The sequence below is a fragment of the Elephantulus edwardii genome, unplaced genomic scaffold (genome assembly GCF_000299155.1).
Source record: "Elephantulus edwardii isolate Elephantulus edwardi_28Jun2011 unplaced genomic scaffold, EleEdw1.0 scaffold00052, whole genome shotgun sequence".
NCBI lineage: Eukaryota > Metazoa > Chordata > Mammalia > Macroscelidea > Macroscelididae > Elephantulus > Elephantulus edwardii.
This window is the reverse complement of record NW_006399802.1, coordinates 15,751,771-15,771,360: the sequence shown is the minus strand read 5'-3', so window position 1 is coordinate 15,771,360 and position 19,590 is coordinate 15,751,771. Positions and strand designations below refer to the sequence as shown.

Genomic DNA, 19,590 nt, shown 5'->3' with positions numbered 1-19,590 from the left:
GATAGATGGTGAAGAAATTGAGATTGTCAACAGCTTTAGTTTGCTTGGCTCCACAATCAACGCTCTTGGTACCAGCAGCCAGGAAATTAAAAGACAAATTGCAATGGGAAAGTCTGCTGTCAGAGACCTCTCCAAAGTACTAAAGAGCAACGATGTCAGCCTGGAGACTAAATGTGCCTGATAATAGGCCATGGTTTTGGCAATTACTTGCCACAATGACTAGAGATGGTTGAAGGAGAATTGATGCCTTTGAGCTTTGGTGCTGGAGAACAGTACTGAATATATCATGGACTGCTAGGAGAATAAACAAATTTGTCCTGCAGAGGGTGAAGCCTGGCTGCTCCTTGGAGGCAAGGATTCTGATGCTTTGTCTGACATACTTTGGACCTGTTGCAGGGAGGGATCAGTCCTTGGAGAGGGACATCATGCTTGGGAGGGTGGAGGGACAGCGCAGGAAAGGGAGACCCTTGATGAGATGGATTGATTCAGTGACTGGGGTAATGGGTAGGTGTGTCGGAGATAATAAGATTGGCACAAGATCAGAAGAGGCACTGTTCGGCCGTTCAAATCCACCAGCAGCTCTGAGGGGGAGTGATAGACATTCTTTTCTCGTGTAGTTTATATCCTCAGAAACCTGCTGGAGGATCATCTACGAGTCACAACTGACAGAATGTTCATTTGTTCAGGATAGTGTAGAAGAATTCAAGTAGAATGCTTATCCCAATTAGTGAGTCTCATACATTAAAGTCTGTGCTAGAGCTTGTTAAAAATTAAAATTCCTAGAGGCTTGCTGATTTACTGGAGGATTTCTGTTGATATAATTTAAATTCCTTATGTTTCCAAAGTCTAAGCCTGTGTTTGTGTGGCTCTTACTCCTACAGGCCCAGAGTTCTTCCCAGAATGTCTAAACTTAATAAAAGATAAAAACTTATATAGCAAAGCTCTGAAGTTATATCCACCAGGCTCGCAGCAGTACAAGGTATGGAGTGTGAGATGAGACTTGTGGTTTTGCGTTGTGTGTTTGTTGGGAAGGGGTGAGCCTTAGTTTTGCATTGTGTGTTGGTTGGGAAGGGGTGAGCTGTATAACTCCCTGACACCATCCTTGTTCAAGTTTTATGTTACAATTCATTAGCCTCATCTTGAGTTTCTTGTTTGTTCTAAAAAAAATACTGTTGCCTGAAACTAGGAGTTCTCCCTGATCGCGTATCTGGAATACTAGTCATTTCCATGTGGGCTTCCCTGCTCCATTCTTCATCTCCTCCTGTCTAGCCCCACTGGGAGTGGCATAGTTGAGTGTCCCAAACAATAAAGCTCTTTCTGTGTATCTCAGGGTAACTTTTCCTTTTTGTTTGTTTCACAAACCTTTATTGAACTCTTCTCTTATCCCAGATACCTTGCTTCTAAATGAAATGTTTAACATCCTCTTTATAACATCCTGAGGGTGTAGTGCACACCTTGCATATTGACTGGTCACACAGATGAGCAGATTGCCTTCTAGCCTACTGATTTATCTCCCCTCGTGCTGTGGCTTACGGACGGGCAGGCCTTTATGTGGTATTCTCCCTGTATCCCTGTCGACCACTGAGCCTGGGAAATGCAGTGTCAGACTAGCGGCTGCCTTTGCTTTCCTTTCTCTACTCTTTCTTTACTTTTTCCTTGCTCTCTCTGATCCAGCTACATCAGCCTCCTTGTTATACCTCACACCAATAGTATACATTCCTACCTTAGCTCAGTGCCAGCCTTACTCTGCCTGGAGTAAACCCCTAACACGGCTTATTCTAGTTCTCTCAAACATCCCCTCCTTAGAGGTTTCCTGACAGCCCTCTGAAAGAGCACTCTCATTGCTCCCTGTCCATTTCTTGTTTTCTACCATTGTGTCCTAGACCATGTTGTAGTTGTTAGTCCATTGCTCATTACCCATCACCACAAGAGCAAGCACTTTGTGATCATTCATATTATTTGTTTGGTGTTTTTGCTTTGGCATGACAGTAAACATGCTCAGACTAGTGGATAAGTAGTCAGTAATTTTGGTGTATAAATGAAACATTCTCAGTTAAGCTTTGAATGCAAGAATGGACTAACTGATTGCACTGGATTTTCCCAGGGTACTGGTTTCAGGTGTAATCACTGAGGTCCATTCCCCCTTTGGAATTTCAGTGTAAGCATCCTCACATGCCATCACTAACCTCCCTTTCCTCTTTTCACAGGATATCAGTATTGCTTATGGGGAACACCTGTTGCAGGGGCAACTCCATGAACCAGCAGGACTTGTGTTTGCCCGCTCTGGTGCTTATGACAAAGCGCTAGAAGCCTTTCAGGCCTGTGGCAGCTGGCAACAAGCTCTCTGCATGGCAGCCCACCTTAACTTTACCGGGGATGAGCTGGCCAGCCTGGGCAGGACTCTGGCAGGTAAACACAGTTGTTTCTGGGTCTTCTTAAAAAAACAAACAAACCCTTTGATTCTTTTGTTTTGTTTGATAACTTTTCAAGTAAATTTAGGGCAGTATGGCTTGAGAGCACTGAAAGTGTAATGTGTAGGGAGATGCACTGCTAATCCAGAAAATGTTGCCACTCTAGCAATTGAAATCTACCAGTAGCTCTGTGGAAGAAAGGGGGCGTCTCCCGCTCAATGTATAACCTCCAACCCCCCTGCAAAGTCACCTGTGAGCCAGTTCAGACTTGATGGCAGTCCATGAATGAGTAGTGATTTCTTGAGATGGTCTCATCACCACTCTTGAGAATTAATTTAGATTGGTATTAATGAGGATCAAGATTATGCTGTTATAACAGAGAAGCCCAGAAATACAATGCTTCTGTTTCAGTTAGAACGTTTAGCATCTGCATTGTAAGCAAAGTGTGGTCAAGAACACTATCAGGTTTTAGCAGTCAACACAAACAAAGCTGACGGCATGAAACATCTTCATCTGTTTGGGTTCTGGTCAACTCATCTCCATTCATCAGTTTCTAGATCCAGAATGGGCCTCAGCTGTAAACTTAGGAGTCCACTTCCTGTGTGTGTCCCAAATTGACTGGTTTCTTCACTGTCTTAGCCCTCACGTGGGCTAAGTCAACAAGACAGGGGTTCTCGTGACTCCATGCTCCTCAGGCCAACAACCCTTTGGGCTTATCCATACCTCTGTGCATGCTAGGTCCAACGTGCTGATGGCACATGCCCAAACTCAGCTTACCTTGTCATTGCTGCATGCCTCCTAAATCTACTCTATTAGACCCAGGTGGTCACTACAAGTGAACATACTTACCTTTAACTGCCATTCCTGGAAATGAGCTCTGATGGGTGCCCACCTTACCCTGCTTCAGAAGCCAAACCACTTGTTGAAGCTTCATTTTGTTTGTTGTTGCAGCTTTAAAAAGTCAAGTCTCCCTACGCCCCTCTCTTTCTTCTAATTGTTAATCTCTTCAATCAAATGTCCAAGGAGGATCTATAAATCCATTCAAATGCATATCTTAGAGTGCTGGGTGGGCTTAATTCTCCCCTAGGCTGAGCCCCAAGCCACCTAACATATTCTGTTATTTTCAACAATTATTTTTCAGGGCAAATGTTTACTTTTTAGTATATCCACTTGAGAAGATAAAGGTGGGACTTACACACTTTCTAAATACACATTATCCAGTATTCTTTAACATTGCTACATTATTGTTGTTGATTGCCATTGAGTCAAATATGACTCATAGTGATCCTATGAACAAAAGGCCTGAAGCCTTTCTCTAACTATCATCATTTATCAAAGTTCATAGAGTTTACAGAGGCACGTTGTTTACAAAGTGGATGCCACTCCTGCTTCCATATATCTTACAATATACATTTAATATTACTACATAAAAAAAGATATCAATATCCTATAAACATAAGTCAGTAAAAACTTTAAGCATTTTTACGATATATCTTAGCATTTCTATATGTAAGAAACAGAAATAGTCCTAAAGTTAACAAAAAATGCATAAACTTTCCAAGGAATTCCCAATTTCAACTTCATTCTCTACCCTTAACTTACCTTATTCATGTGCATACAGCCTCAGGCCTCGTCTCAAGCCAAAACTAAGGTGCTTAACTTTTCTTTCCATTTTAGTAGCAGCAAAAGTAGCCATTTTAACGGCATTTCCTAAACCTTAAACGTATTCTCACAAAATCCCACACTTCCATGAGCCATAATTGGCAGGACTGAGAGCTTTGTAACACGCTTCTGAAGACGCAAGGCTCAAAGCTGAGGTGCCTGTGAGCAGCTGTCCTGACTATTCTGGTACCAACCTGGGTTATAATCTTTTGACTTCCTCAGTATGGTTTTATGTGGTCTGAGTGATCACATGGAATTTTGGACCAAGGAAAGCAGTAAGATTGGTTTTGGGATGAACATAAGGAGTCACGGGAGCATGAGGGACATGGCTGAGCTCATGGGAATTGGTTTTAGTTGTTGATGTCAACAGGAACAGATCCCCTTTGTGAAGCTGAAGAAGGTCATCCTCATACAGCCCTTGTTCTTTTTATAAAAATAGTGCATTTTTAAAACTCTCATACTCGTACTGAGTGAAGTATTATTTAGTTGATCAAGAGCATGGTCATTTCATTAAAATCTAAAATAAAAAAGAAAAGCATGATCTGAGAAAGCATTTTTCATTCAGGCTCCTTTGTGTTATGGGCTCCTGATTTATTTAGTGGCTTTATATCTTCATAACGACATCTTGAACATGTGAATGCTAACAGCAGTAGAGTGATAGTTGTGGTTGCTAGGAGCAGTTGAGTTGGTCTCAGAGTGGCCCTGTGTACAATCCGCTAAGACTGTTTGATGCTACACCAGCTTACAGGTGCTGCTGTACATGAGCCCCGTATCTCGACCACTGTATCAGTCTGTCTTACTAAAGATCTCCTTTATCGCTGACCTTCTACTTTACCAGCATGATGTTCTTCTCCAGGGGCTGGTCCCTCCTAGGTATATATAGATTCTGTATGAGCATAATTATGCATTCTGGATTCCCATTCTTCTCAATATTAGCCATAGTTTGTTAAGATTTCACACAGCCAAATGTTTTTGCATAGTCAATAAAACACAAATAGACATCCTTCTGGTATTCTCTGCTTTTAGCCAGTATTCATCTGACATTGGGGTCATATCCTTGGTGTCACTGCCTCTTCTAGAACCAGCTTAAAGTTCTCATAGTTCCCTGTCAAGGTACTGTTTTAGCTGTTTTTGTCCTATCTTTAACAATATTTAGCTTTCATAAGCTATTGTTTGATAATTTCCACATTTTGTTGAATCATCTTTCTTGGGAATGGGGTCAAATACAGATCTTTTCCAGTCAGCTGGCCAAGTTGCTGTCCTCCAAATTTCTGGGCAGAAACTGGTTAACTCATCCAGTAGTCCACAGTATATTCAGTATTTTTCACCAAAAGCATAGTTCTGAGGCATTAGTTCTTCTTCAGTCTTCCTTATTTATTATTCAGCTTTCATATGCTTATGAGGTGATTGAAAATGCCTTGACTTGGGTCAGGCACATACATTTTAGTCCACAAAATGACCTCTTTGCTTTTTTAACATGCTGCATGACTCTCACACAGCAGCCAACTACCTCCCTCTAGTGTTCAAACAATGAAATGACAGTATCTTAATATTAGAGAAAGAAAGGACTGGTAAGGGATACTTTGTGAGTTTCCTATATGTTTGCTTTACAATTATTTTTCAAGGCTAATTTTGACGACTTAGGATTTCAAACCAAATGCTAAATTTAGACCACCTACCATTTGAGGTAAGACTCCAAGATATATTTACCCATTTCCTTCAGAAATTCACAAAGAACATCATTTGTTATCTAAGGCATATTGAAGAAGCGTTTCAGTAAAGAATCTTTGTTTAACACTTTATGCACAGATACTTCACTCCTTCAGGAGCACTTAAAAGCATACTGTTTTATTATGTAGAGCTCTGGCTCTACTCTTTAGAATTCTATTTTAAAGACATGATTTAAGCAACCAAAACTGTTTTGTACCAATAAAAACTTTCAACTTGAGTTTTGGTAATGCTGTTTGTAGCAAACCAACTGTGGTGAAATGCTTATTGCTGTTATTCTTTTGCAGGAAAACTAGTTGAACAGAGAAAGCACAGTGATGCAGCCACAGTGTTGGAGCAGTATGCCCAGGTGAGCTCAGTTCCTTCTAAAACCTCCCCTGTTCTCAAACAGTGACTTCTCTTGTATCTTTCTGATAATGAATGTTAAAGGGTTAATGGGTGATTATTAAATCCAGAGAGAGTATTTGCCTTGAAGGAGTTCCATCTTGCTGGCTCGACTTACTGTTATGTGCCAGCGAGTCACCTATGACCCATAGTGATCGTATGCACAACAGCTCTGAAACCTGCCCTATAATTCTGACACACCAACCCCCACTGCCTCGGCTATTGTACCAATCCATCTTATCCGAGGTCTTCCTCTGTGTGCTGTCATTCACTCTTCCAAGCATAATGTCCTCCTCTAAGGACTGGTCTCTCTTGGCCACCTGCCCAAAGTATGTGAGACAGAGTTTCAAATCCTAGCCTCCAAGGAGAAACTTGGTTTCACCCTTTCCAAGACTTATTTGTTTTCTTGGCAGTCCAGCACCACAACTTGAAGGCATCGATTCTTCTCTATGATCCTCGGCCATCATCCAGCTCTCTGAAGCATAACAAGTGATTGCAAAGACCATGGCCTGGATTAGGTGGACCTTAGTCTCTAGATTGAAATCGTTGCTTTTCAGCACTCTGGAGAGGTACCTGACAGCAGATTTTCCCAGTGCAATTTATCATTTTATTTCCTGACTGCTGGTGTTAACAGTGTTGATTGTGGAGCAAAGCAAGCTGTAATTGTTAACAACCTCAATCTGACATAAAATAGATGTCAGAAGAGACTGAATATTGCACTAGAGTGCTGAGAAGCCAAAGCAAAGAGAAGAAATCAAGAAGTTAAGCAACTAAATAGAAGATTTCAAAGGACAGCTCGGGAAGACAAGGCAAAGTATTGTAATGAAATGTGCAAGGAGCTAGAGTTGAAAATCAAAAGGGCCAAACTCACTCAGCATTTCTTAAGCGGAGGGATTTAAAGAACAAATTCAAGCCGCAAGTTGCAATGCTTAAGGATGCTGTGGGAAGTATATTGAATGATTTGGGAGGCATTAATAGAAGATGGAAGGAGTATACAGTCCTTGTACAAAAAAGAATTGGCTGACACAGAAGAATTTTAAGAAACAACATATGATCAAGAGGCAGTGGTGATGAAGGAGGAAGTGCAGGCTGTTCTGAAGGTCTTGAAAAAAATAAAGCCCCAGGAATTGATGGAATACCAATTGATGTATTTCACCAAACAGATGCCACCCTGCATGTGCTCACCAAGTTGTGCCAAGAAATCTGGAGGACAACTACATGACCAACTGATTGGAAAAGATCCATATTTATTCCCATTCCAAAAGTGACCCAACAGAATGTCAAAATTATAGATCAATATCAGTAATATCACACATTAGCAGAATCCTGCTCAAGATTATCCAGAAATGACTGGAACAGTACATTGACTGAGAACTATCAGAAGTATAAGCTGGGGTTAGAAGAGGTCCTGGCACTAGAGACATTATTGCCAGTGTCATATGGATCTGGGCAAAAAACAAAGAGTACCAGAAGAAAATCTGTGTTTCATTGACAATGCAAAGGCATTTGACTGTGTGAATCACAAAAAATTGTGGCTAACCTTGAGGGAAATGGGAATCCGAAACACTTTATTGTGCTTATGCGAAACCTGTATTTTGACTAGGAAGCAGTTCGTAGAAAAGAGCAGGGAAACGCTGCATGGTTCAAAATGAGGAAAGGAGTGCATCAGGGATGCATCCTGTCTCCATACCTTTTCAATCAGTAAGCAGAACAGATTGGGCTTGCCTTAAAGATCTAAAGTCAGTATGTCTCTAAGTAATTGTAAGTTCTGTCACATTCCCTGCCAGAGAGCTCTTCTACACTGGTAGAATGCACTGGTCATTTGATCTTGGTAGAAAGTCCCAAATTAAAAGCCAAATAATCGAAGTTTTGAACATTTTTTGTTTTTTACTCCCACATTCTCTGTTGGAAATATATCTTTATCTTGGGCAGCTTGAGGAATTCTGTTTTCCAGCAGGCAATAAGAATAAGTACTCATAGGAGGTTTTGATAGGATTTATTATGAAAAGAGTGAAACTGCACCAACAATGGCACACAGGTTGTCTAAAATTTTGACCTTGAATGAGCAAGCATTTTTGCATTATTAGGCACCTATTTGCAGAACATAGTTGTGCTGTTAAAAAGCTTAAATGCCTTTCATGCAGTTAGGATGAATAAAAGATAGTTAATATTGTTTATTAGATCCTGGAAAGCACCTGTGTTGTATGATTGAATTGAAAACCATAAGGAGTAAAGCATGCATAGAATAGAAAAGTTGGAGTTGAAAAATACACAATCTAAAATTGTTAATTGAATTGATAAGATACTTCATCCCCACTCTACATGAGAATAAATTGATATATATGTTTGTACATAAATGAATAAATAGAAAATTAAAGTATAACTTACATGTGGTAGAATTCACATCTGTGTCTGGGATTTAAATAGACATGTTAGACCTCTTGGTTTTGTCCCAGAGGCCCCTGGGGCTGCTTTTTCCTCTGTCTGCCTTATTTTAATAAATAAATTGTTAATGAAAATAAATTATTATAAGTTGCATATGTAATTATGCATTGTTTAAATATTAGTAAACAAATACCAAAAAAAGACACCTTTTTGCCACAGAGAGATTGTTATTTTTGGCACCTTGTTGAGTGGTCTGGTGGTTCGAATCTACTAGCAGCTTCATAGGAAAAAGATTAGCAAGCTCTCCTGTGCAGTTGTTTACAACCTTGGTGACTTATCCAGAAGTTGATTTTAACTCAACAGCAATGAGAAAGAAAGCTTGTATTTCTTAACCTTTTTTTTCCCCAATGCCTGTGGGTGTATTTTTAACCAAAATGAATTTGTACTTTATGTGCTATTTTTACTTTGTTTTGCTGGTACTGTGATCTCCATCTCTCCTTCTTAATTAGATCATAATTTTATCTACTAATTAATATACCAATTTTCCCAGTGACTCTAAAAGTCTTCTTTATAATATATTGATTTAAATAGAGTCCCATCTAAGGCTGTGTGTTTAATTTTGTATCTTGGTTCCTTGAAATGCCTTTTAATCTAATATATATCCTCTCGTACTTTTTTGTATGACAATGACTATTTGAGAAAATATAGCTAATTGTCTTATATATTTCATTCTGTTTAAATGTATTAATTTTTATGTGGTTTTATATGACTTGTAGTTTGGGATATATATTAAAAATATTCTTCTCTGATAAGGGTACAGAATCAAAAGTCTTTGAAGACTGAAGAGTATACCAGTATTCACAGATTTTTCTGTTTTCTAGAGGCTTGAAGTTGAAGGAAAAAAGTTTGTGGTCAGGGATATAAAGAGATGATACTTACTGTGTTTTTTTGTTGTTATTTCTTGTATGTACACCCTCCTTTGTCTTCTAAGTCAGTATTTGTTGAACATAGACTGTGGGCCAGGCAGGATGCTAAGAGTTGGCACTGTAATGGTGGAGGGAAGCTTGGACAGTGGCATATTTGTAGTCAGTTTGTGGTCATGGCGTCGGATACCCTTGCTGCATTAATTTACCTGTTATCTTCCTTGATGCTCCCTGTTAGGATTATGAAGAAGCTGTTCTCCTGCTGTTAGACGGAACGGCCTGGGAAGAAGCTCTGAGGATGGTAAGGGAGTTTTATGTTGGTGCTCACCCAGACAGAGAGAACAAAGGATATGAGGTCAGCTGGAATCCATTGTCCTCTGGGGCCAGTGAGTTTAAGAAATAGTTCTGGTCCTGGATCTAAGGATAAGCAGTACTTTTTTTTTTTTTAAGGCCAGTCAAATTCAGCTGTGGTGGGTGTATACCAACTTTAGTTGCACTAATGTTAATAGTTTCTGATAACCCACTACTATCGGACCAGCCTGCAAGCAGTACTTTTAAACATATTTTTAAAATTTTTCTTTTGTAATATTATGAGTCCATCCTCCAGATTCACAGTGTTGTTTTTACTGAAGTTAGTTGACTGTCAGTTGGCTGCCTTGGGATAGGCTTCCACCCCTGCAAAATATCTTAGTTACCTTTGAAAGTAATTCGCTCTTTATTGACTTAAAATCATTGCATTTTTTCCCTTTTAGGTCTACAAATACAACAGACTAGATATTATAGAAACAAACATAAAGCCTTCCATTTTAGAAGGTAAGATTACGTTTTTAGATAAAATTTCTTATTTGGACATACAGAGGTGGGGAGGAGAGAGATGAGCAGTCCCTTTCTTCATTTTATCTCTTTATGTATTGTTGTTGTTATGTGCCGTCGAGTCGCCTGCAACTCATAGGGACCCTATGTACAATAGCCCTAAACTCCGCTCTGTCCTGTGCCAATCGCACTGTCTCTGACACTCCCATCCCAATTATCCCAGTCACTGAATCAATCCACCTCATAGAACGCCTTCCTCTCCTGCGCTGTCCCTCCACCCTCCCAAGCATGATGTCCCTCTCTAAGGACCGGTCTCTCCTCACAACATGTCCAAAGTAAGTTAGATGGAGCCTCAGAATCCTTGCCTCCAAGGAGCCACCTGGTTTAACCCTTTCCAGGACAAATCTGTTTGTTTTCCTAGCAGTCCATGGTATTCTCAATACTCTTCTCCAGCACCACAGCTCAAAGGCATCAATTCTCCTTCTATCCTCCTTGGTCATTGTCCAATTCTCTGATGCATAACAGGTGATTGCGAAGACCATGGCCTGTATCAGACGCACCTTAGTCTCCAAAGAGATACCATTGCTCTTCAGCACTTTGGAGAGGTCCCTAACAGCAGACAGAATTGATTAAAATTCTCCAACAGATGTAACATTTAATTTTGACTGGAATATTTTAATATGCTAAATTGTTGAATACTAATAAACTCTTGAGATAGTATAAACTTGTGATAAGGTAAGATTAAATCTCTTTTTAAAAAAATTATTATTGTGTGTGTACCATCAAATTGTATCTGACTGGTACAGGAGGAAATTGTCCCTCCTTCTCCAGCAGAGCATATGGTGGATTTGAACCAGGCACCTCCGGGATTGCAGTTCAGCTTCTTGTCACTAGGCCACCAGAGCTCCCAGGATTAAATATCTTTTTATGTGACAATAATTGATCAACTTAAATATGAACTCAGTTAGGTAATAGTATTAGATAAATGGCAGATTTCCTGCACTTAGTAGTTATATACAGTTATATAAGATAATATTCTTAAGAGAGATTTTCTGATATTTTCAGTGGTGAAAGATCATATCTGCATCTCTGAAAAGTTTTAATAATGAAATAGAAAGGAAATAAAAAGGGTAAAATTTAAACACTTGGATAAACAGTCTCCTTCCATATGATACATAACTGTGGAGTGAGCTACGAGTCATTTCCAATGCTATGACAATGTGTTCGATTGTTGAGATGAAGAATATACCTGTTCATTGATCAAATAAAACTTTTATACAGGTCAGAAAAATATTAAAAATAAATAAGAATTCTTTCAAATAAAGTCCCTGCACTCTTAAAGAACATGTGTTTGTTACTCATTCTAAAATCTTCCAGTGATTACTAAAAGCAAAATGGAAAGAGTAACATTTGTCAGATAGGAATCTTAAGAAGTGAGGATTGATTTTAAGAATTGCCTTTTTAAACATAATATTCAAGTTATATATGGCTTTTAACATTGACATGGAAAACATTAACTAGCTAGACATCCTCTCTGACTTACACAGCAGCCCATCTAGGCAGCTCTTATATTATCCTCTCTACTGAGGACCTTGGGAAGTGCTGATGATGCATCTACATAGGTCTAATGCTAATTAATAAATCTGTCTCTGAAGAGTAATATTTAGCTTTTAAAAAATAAATTCTACTAATGCTCTTAATGTTTTGTGTATTCCAATGGACAAATAAGAAATTGGTGTATTTGTTCAGAACCCATGGGCATTTTAATGGGTATTAAGGAGAAGTGTTTAGGTGAGTGTTGCCTATTTTTGTTGACTATTTCCTATGTCCTAGTTACTAGGCTAGTTAGTAAGTCTTTGTTCAGGTGATTTCAAAACTTTATTTGTACTCCAGGATATGGCTGATGAACTCTAGACTCTCCTCTCCAGGTAATTCTCCTAAAACTATGTAGATTAATTCTCACCAATGGAAAAATTAGAAGCTTGATTTGAAAAACTTAGAAACTTTTTTATTTCAGCGTTGTTCACCTGCCCATCCCTCACATTTTTCCATGCTTAACCACCTTACTCAAATTCTTTTGCATCTTATCCTTTAGCCCAAAAAAATTACATGGTATTTCTGGACTCTCAGACGACCATGTTTATTCGCCATAAGGAACGGCTGCTGGTGGTTCGAGAGCTTAAGGAGCAAGCACAGCAAATGAATCTGGGTGAGTGTCTGTGTCTGCTGGAAGATCATTGGTGCTTACAGGTAGTTTTTTAGTTTCTTGTTGTTATTCCTGTGATTTGATGACTGTGCCACTGGGGAGGCCTGAGGCTGCTGTGAAGCCTTTAGTGGCCTCTCAGACCTGTGTTCATGTGGATTGAGGGAGGGCAGAGCAAGACCAGGAGTGGCATGGGCTATGCCCTAACCCTGCCATCTCCCTCCACCCAGAGCAGCTGTTCACACGTCTGTGTTCAGAAATCAATTTCCTCTCCCAAAGATTCTGTGGTGGTGGAAGGGCGTTTAGTAAAGTACTGGCTTATAGTAGTAACAGTTGAATCATTTTGAGATGAACTTATAGTAAGTTTCATCCATTCTTAGATATGCCCCAGTTGTATTCCATTCACTTCACGGAAGGTAAGCCTACATGTGCACTGACTGTTTTGTTATGCATCTGCTTCTGCCTATAGATGAGGAGGGACCTCGTGGTCAAGAGTCAGATCTCTTCTCTGAAACCAGTAGTGTCATGAGTGGCAGTGACATGAGTGGCAAATACTCTCACAGTAACTCCAGGATATCGGCGTATGTACACCACGGCCATCTCTTAGGTTTATGGTGGAAATGAAAACAAATAGCTTGATGTCCTACCAGGAGAGTGGGGCAAGGAGATGGACATTATTCTGGCAGTGAGGGCCTTGTGCCACGCCGTCTCCAGCATGTTGAAGAGATTACACTTGGTCTGCAGCTCTTATGTCAGCCCTGCCTGTGAGGCACTTGAACTGGTACCCTGCTTCTGCTCATTGAACAAGTTGTTGAGTACCTATAATGTATAGAAACAGGAAAATGAGAGATTCAACGAAGAGAGCTCAAGCTTCTTCAGTTCAGTCAGCATTGGAAGAAATGACAAATTTTCCATAAATCTCTGCTCTTTTACCCAGCATAGCCATTGGTCAGATCTCTTCTGTGTATGCTGCCATATGCTAGCACAACATCTAACGAGAAAGGTAGGATCTAACTAGCAAAGGCCTTATAGTCCTGGTTAGGAGACATAAAGGGATGCAGAAGTATGTCTTTAAACTGAATTTTGCTCTAGGAATTCAGATCTTTGAATTTGTGGAATGATCAGAAATTGTAGAAAAGGCAACAAGAACTGTTCTGTTAATAGTGTCTGACAGCACTGCTAGTAGAATTAAAGAGCTCTGAGTCAGAAAGAATCGAATTTACATAGATTTGTCAGTGTTCTGATTATAGTCTGGCATGTCTATTTTCCTTTAACTTTTATTTTGTTTATGTTGACTTAGTTTTTTATTATAAAATTGTTTGATATTATATTAAATTTTATAGCTCTTCCTGGATACTCAAAACTCAAAATACTCATTACCAGTGAGTCAGAACAGACTCAAAGCTGACCATCTAGATGTTTTTTTAGAGGCTGTCAATCAAACAGGAGGAGATTCCCATCTATTTCCCACAGACAACCTCATTTTATTCTGATCTTTAAACTCTGAAGCAACATTTTTTATCCCAGTTGTTTTGGGAGATTTTTAAGGTTCTTTCCTCCCCCCCCACCCCCATTATTTCCTGCCTGTAAGTGTTAACTCTCTCAGTTATTTAAGGTCTGGTTTTAACATCTTGTCCCCATTTCCTCCCCAAATACAAATCCATCTGCAGGCTCTAGTTTCCTAGAAAGGAGGTAGACAACAGATATTCGCTTAGTGTCTGCAGCACAAGGAGAGTCCTGTTTTAAGCATTTTTCTGATTTCTAACAGGCGATCATCTAAGAATCGACGCAAAGCAGAGCGGAAGAAGCACAGCCTCAAAGAAGGAAGCCCCTTGGAGGATCTGGCCCTGTTGGAGGCCCTGAACGAGGTGGTGCAGAGTGTTGAGAAACTGAAAGGTAGAGTCTCAGTGCTGACACTCTGTGTTGCCCACAGGCAAATGGTAAATGAGCCATGTAAACAAGCAGAGGTCTGTAAACAAGCAGAGGTCTGTAAGATAGTAAGACACAATTTCCAGCGTGAAGAAAAACAGAACAGGAAGGGCCATTCGGGGCACGTTCCTGGAACCCCCTTTTTGACTTTAGCACGGAAGTGTTTCTCCATCTGACCTGCATTGCACTGACCTATGAGAGATGAGTCCTGAGGGTCAAGGCTCATGGAGGGGCTCCATCCCACATGGCGCCAGTGTTTGTGTTTTTACTTTTATAGTAAATGTGTTGAGTGATCCTAGCATTTGGGAAAAGAAGACATTGTGGAAGGTAATTGTAGTAATACAGTATTAGTGTATTTTTTGCTTGGAAAAGAAATTGGTGGGATACTAGCATTGAGATTGGACCTCAGCTAGCAACTGTTTCTGATTTCTTTCTAGATGAAATATACCACATTTTAAAGATGCTGTTTCTTTTTGCATTTGATGACCAAGCAAAGGAATTACAAAAGGCCTTTGAAGATACTCTGCAGCTGATAGAAAAGTCACTTCCTGAAATTTGGACTCTTGCTTCCCAGCAGAATTCAGCCACACCTGTAAGTCTCTCTTTAAAAACAGAGGGTACTTCATTGCCACAGGTTATTACATTCACACAACTTTAAACTGTCCTGTTTTTGTAAAATTGAATGTGCCAGAGTTAAGTGACTCCTAATCCATCTGGTACAGGTTAAGGAGCTATTCCTACCTCCTTCCTAGATGACATAATGGAGTGGCCCAGGCTTTCATAGATTTTGTTTGGTGGGGGGGGGCTACCACTAGAGTCAAGGCTTCTCACTTCTCCTGTGGGAACTTGCTGATGGGATCAGAGTTCTTTCTCTTTAAAAACCCCCAGATAGTTGTTTTTCCCCTTGCTGTATGGAAACCTTGACTTACCACTTCAGCTATGTTGTTGGGGACAAGCTTTGCTAATTAAATTTAAACTTGAATCAACTTCCTATCTCATCAAGAATTTTAACAAGTTATGATCTATTTATTTTTTTATACCTCTGCTCGGGCTTCATGTATGAGATCTCTTGCTCAGAGTTTGAATTTGGATGAAAAGACTGGTCAGTGGGCCAGGGTCCATTCAAACCAAAACCACACCAGTTATCAGAGATAATTTAAATGTGGAATCGATTAAACAAGTTTTAGAGGACTGAAAAAACAAAAGGAGAATACATAGCTAGAATATATCCAAGATAGTGATTTTCTCAAAGGCAGTTTCTAAGGGGGAGAGTTTGGGATTATTAGAATTTAGAAGTCTTGAGATGGTTGCTGTGCTGGGACTTAGCCATCTTAGAAGGTGATGTTGGTGTTGATATTTCCCAGGGGACATGATAAGGCTACTACCAAGTGAAGACGTAAGTGGAAACCAGAATAGACGGTAGGGGCATTCTCCTACCTAGGGTTAAGAGCTCCTGTTTTGGGAATTGCTAAGGAAACAAGTGAACACAAGAGCATTCCTATTCTTCTGTCGCCAGCCTTGTACTTCCTCAGATGTCCCCTATGGCAGAGCAGAACAGGGAGCCAGTGGTGACAGAGATGTTCTGTCAGGTTCCCAGCTCCAGAATCATAAGCATTATAGAGAGAATACCCCTGGAGCTAGAGGAGAAACATTTATTGACTAACTCAGTGGTTAGAAAGCCCATATATTTACTGAATCTCAGTGCTCTCCATTTTAAAGGCAGTAGTATTTCATTGTTAGGAGAAAGATTAACAGTCAGTGCCATTAAGATTTATAATTTCAGAAACCTGAAGGAGGGCTGCTGTAAGTTGAAATTGGCTATGTGGCAGTGAGATTGCATTTTTCAAGTATAGTTCATTGGAATGCTCTCAAGGTTATAAAATAGATGTAAAAGTCTTTAACGTGGAAATAAAAGAATCCATACCCATTGCCATTGAGTCAATTCCAACTAGAGCGACCCTGGAGGACAGTAGAAACAGTCCCTTACGGCTTCTAAGACACTAAACTTAATGGAAGCAAACTGCCACATCTTCCCTCCTTAGAGCTGTTGGTGGGTCGCAACGGCTGACCTTTTGGTTAGCAACTGAGCACTTATCCATTATGCTACCAGGACCTCACGAATAGTTGAATTCACTGTAATAGTTATTTTCTAGTGGAAATGTAAGCATCATCTTCACAACTCTAGTACTTTTGAAGCTGGGAATTTATAATGCCTCCCCCATGCTCTTCCCTGTACCCTCTTCTATTACAAATCATATTCATTTCTAAGATACCAACTTTATTAACCTCTTAAGGAAAAGAACTAGCAAAACTATGTTTTTGTTTCAGTTGTTAGTAATGGTATGTGTGCAGGACACCAGGAGGCACTTGGAAGAAATATCTTGGATACATGTGACTGCTTTTGGGCCCTTAACAACAAGGAGTGTATATTCAGGGATAAGCAAAAAAACCAAACAAAAACAACCCATACTTCTATTTGAGTTGTGACTCTGATTTCTTTAGGGTATATTTCCAACACTGGAATTGTTGGGTCAAATGGCACTTCTATTTCCAACTTTTTATTTTTCACTTTTCTTCTTATTTTGTGTGTGTGTGTGTGTGTGTACCGTCAAATCAGATCTGAATGGTACAGGAGGAGATTGTCCCTCCTTCTCCAGCAGAGCATCTGATGGATTCAAACCACGTGCCTCTGGGATTGCAGTGCAGCTCTTTGCCGTAGGCCACCAGAGCTCCCTTAGTTCCAACCTTTTGAGAAAGCACCAGACTGCCTTCCATAGTAACTGTACCATTTTACATTCCTAACAGCAGTGAATAAAGGTTCCAGTCTCTCCACAGTCTCACCAGCATTTGTTGTTTGCTGCCATGTTGAACTTTGCTATTGTTGCTGGAGTGAGATGGTATGTCATAGTTGTTTTGATTTGCATCTCTCTGATAGCGAGGGATTTTGAATGTTTATCCATGTGTTTGTTTGCCATCTGAATGTTGTCATTGGTGAACTATTTGTATTGTGTCCATTTTGTGTTTAGGTTGTTTACCTTTTTTCTTGTTGAGGTGTTTATTGCTACATGATCCACTACAGCAAAGAGATGGAAGCAACCCAAGTGCCCATTAAGTGAATGGATTAAAAAAACACACAAACTAGTGCCGTGGAATATTACATAGCATTGAAAAAGAATGAACTCATGAAACATTTCAAAGCATGGGGAAGCCTGGAAGATATTATGCTGAGTGAAATATCTTAGTCACAAAAGGACAAACACTGCATAACACTGCTATTATAAAATAGAACAGATATGGGGCATTAGGGAGAGAATAGGAAAAGAATGGATAATGAGCACACACTGGAACAGAGGAGGGGAAGAACTGTCTGAAAGGAATATATGATTAGGCATTGTACGTATTACAATAGTCTGGAACAAGGAATACATTGTGGGGTGGGGTTTGGGGGTAGGAAGAAAATGTTCAACAATGAAAAAAATACTATAAAAAAGGAAAACAGAAGGCGGCTGCTGTGAGCCCAAGCCGGCTTGCTGCCAGCCTGGTGTCTGATGCAGTCTCTTTCCTCGACAGTGTGCCAATAGTGTGGTTAACTCCGCAGTGTTGTAATTTAGAAATATTTGTTCCCCACAAGTCTTTGGGTACAGTTGATACCCATTTGTGTTCTGTAACCTCTTATTCCTCCTCCCCTCAGAGTATGGAATGCACATTTGGAAAAGACCAGGCATGTGGCCTTGTGGGATATTTTGTTTTGTTTTCTATTTTCATAGCTTTGTTGTGAAGGAAAATGAGAGAAGAATAATGAGAGAATGAGAAGGGAGATTAGAGATCTGAGATTGTGGAGAAATTTGTTATGTTAGGTGCTGTCAAGTCGAGTATGATCCATAGCGACCCTGTGAACAACAGATCTAAACCCTTGTCCAATCCTTTGCCATCCTTACACTTCCTGATAAACTTGAGCCCAGTACAGTAGTCATTGTGTCAAACCACCTAACTGAGGGTCTTCCTCTCCTCTGTCGACGCTTCACTTTTCCAAGCATGATGTCTGGCTCCAAGGAACAGCTTCTCCTAGCAGCATACCCAAAGTATGAGAGACGAAGCTTCATCATCTTTGTCTCCAAGGAGTATTTCTGGCAGCACTTTCTCCAAGGCATATTTGTTCATTTGGTGGATATTCATCACTCTTCTCCAAGACCATAGCTCAAATTCTTCTTAACTAGCAATTTAAAATTATATAGAAAAGAGAATAGTGTTTGATAGCACACCAGTGAAAAATGAGGGCTTACAGTTTGGGCTGTTAACTGCAGGTGACTTGGCCTTTGGTAATTGCAGTGATCAGAAATCTGAGATAATGCTTGCTGATACACTACACTTTCTACATAGATTCTAGGCCCCACTTCAACTGCCAACAGTATCATGGCCTCCTATCAACAACAGAAGACTTCAACCCCTGTTCTTGGTGAGTATTTTCCCCCTTTGTATAAATTTTAGAAACATGCAGAAGTGTTTTGCTGTGGGGTTTTTTCTGTAAGTATTGAGAAGACCATCAGTTGAAGGAGAGTTTGAGATTTAATTACAATTTTCTCTAAATTCTGAGATGTTATCTTTAGTAAGACACCAGTTTAAAGCTACTAGTGGTGGGAGCAGTTTGAGTAGGAATTCAGCTTCATATATATACACACACACATATACACATATATACATACATATATACATACATACACACACACACACACACACACAAATAATTGTTTGGAAAATTTTACTCATAGTGACATACATTTGTCCATAAATACGTATTAGCTTAAAGTCTGAGGCTAAACAGTACACATTTATTTATAGGTTTCAAAAATTCTTATGAGAATCTGTGAGCAGTTATAATGCACTGTATCTTGAAAGCATTTCATAATTTTTGTTGTTTATCTAGACCACTTTTTTTACATTTTAGGGCTAACAGTATAATTTGAAGATATATTCAAAGGATTTAGTGTCTTACTTAATATGTATTATTTATACCTAAAATATTTTGGTTTTTTTGTTGGAAAAAGTTTTCAGTTAGATTGTTCTTGTTTGGTGCAATCAACGCATTCCCAACTCATAGCAGCTCTATGTACAACAGAATGAATACTGCCTGTACCGCCAGTTGGGTTTTTTT

At 39.7% G+C, this 19,590-nt stretch overlaps 1 protein-coding gene across 1 annotated transcript in view; it reads left to right on the top strand.

Annotated features, from left to right (window-relative positions):
* The window catches only part of IKBKAP (inhibitor of kappa light polypeptide gene enhancer in B-cells, kinase complex-associated protein), a 64,000-nt gene that overhangs the window by 42,090 nt on the left and 2,320 nt on the right, over positions 1-19,590 (top strand). The window contains exons 25-34 of the mRNA XM_006886984.1: positions 882-979; positions 2,208-2,409; positions 6,089-6,150; positions 9,732-9,794; positions 10,246-10,306; positions 12,402-12,515; positions 12,979-13,090; positions 14,278-14,405; positions 14,876-15,030; positions 18,819-18,894. Of these exons, the coding sequence (XP_006887046.1) occupies positions 882-979; positions 2,208-2,409; positions 6,089-6,150; positions 9,732-9,794; positions 10,246-10,306; positions 12,402-12,515; positions 12,979-13,090; positions 14,278-14,405; positions 14,876-15,030; positions 18,819-18,894 (1,071 nt within the window). The remainder of the gene's footprint in view (positions 1-881; positions 980-2,207; positions 2,410-6,088; positions 6,151-9,731; positions 9,795-10,245; positions 10,307-12,401; positions 12,516-12,978; positions 13,091-14,277; positions 14,406-14,875; positions 15,031-18,818; positions 18,895-19,590) is intronic.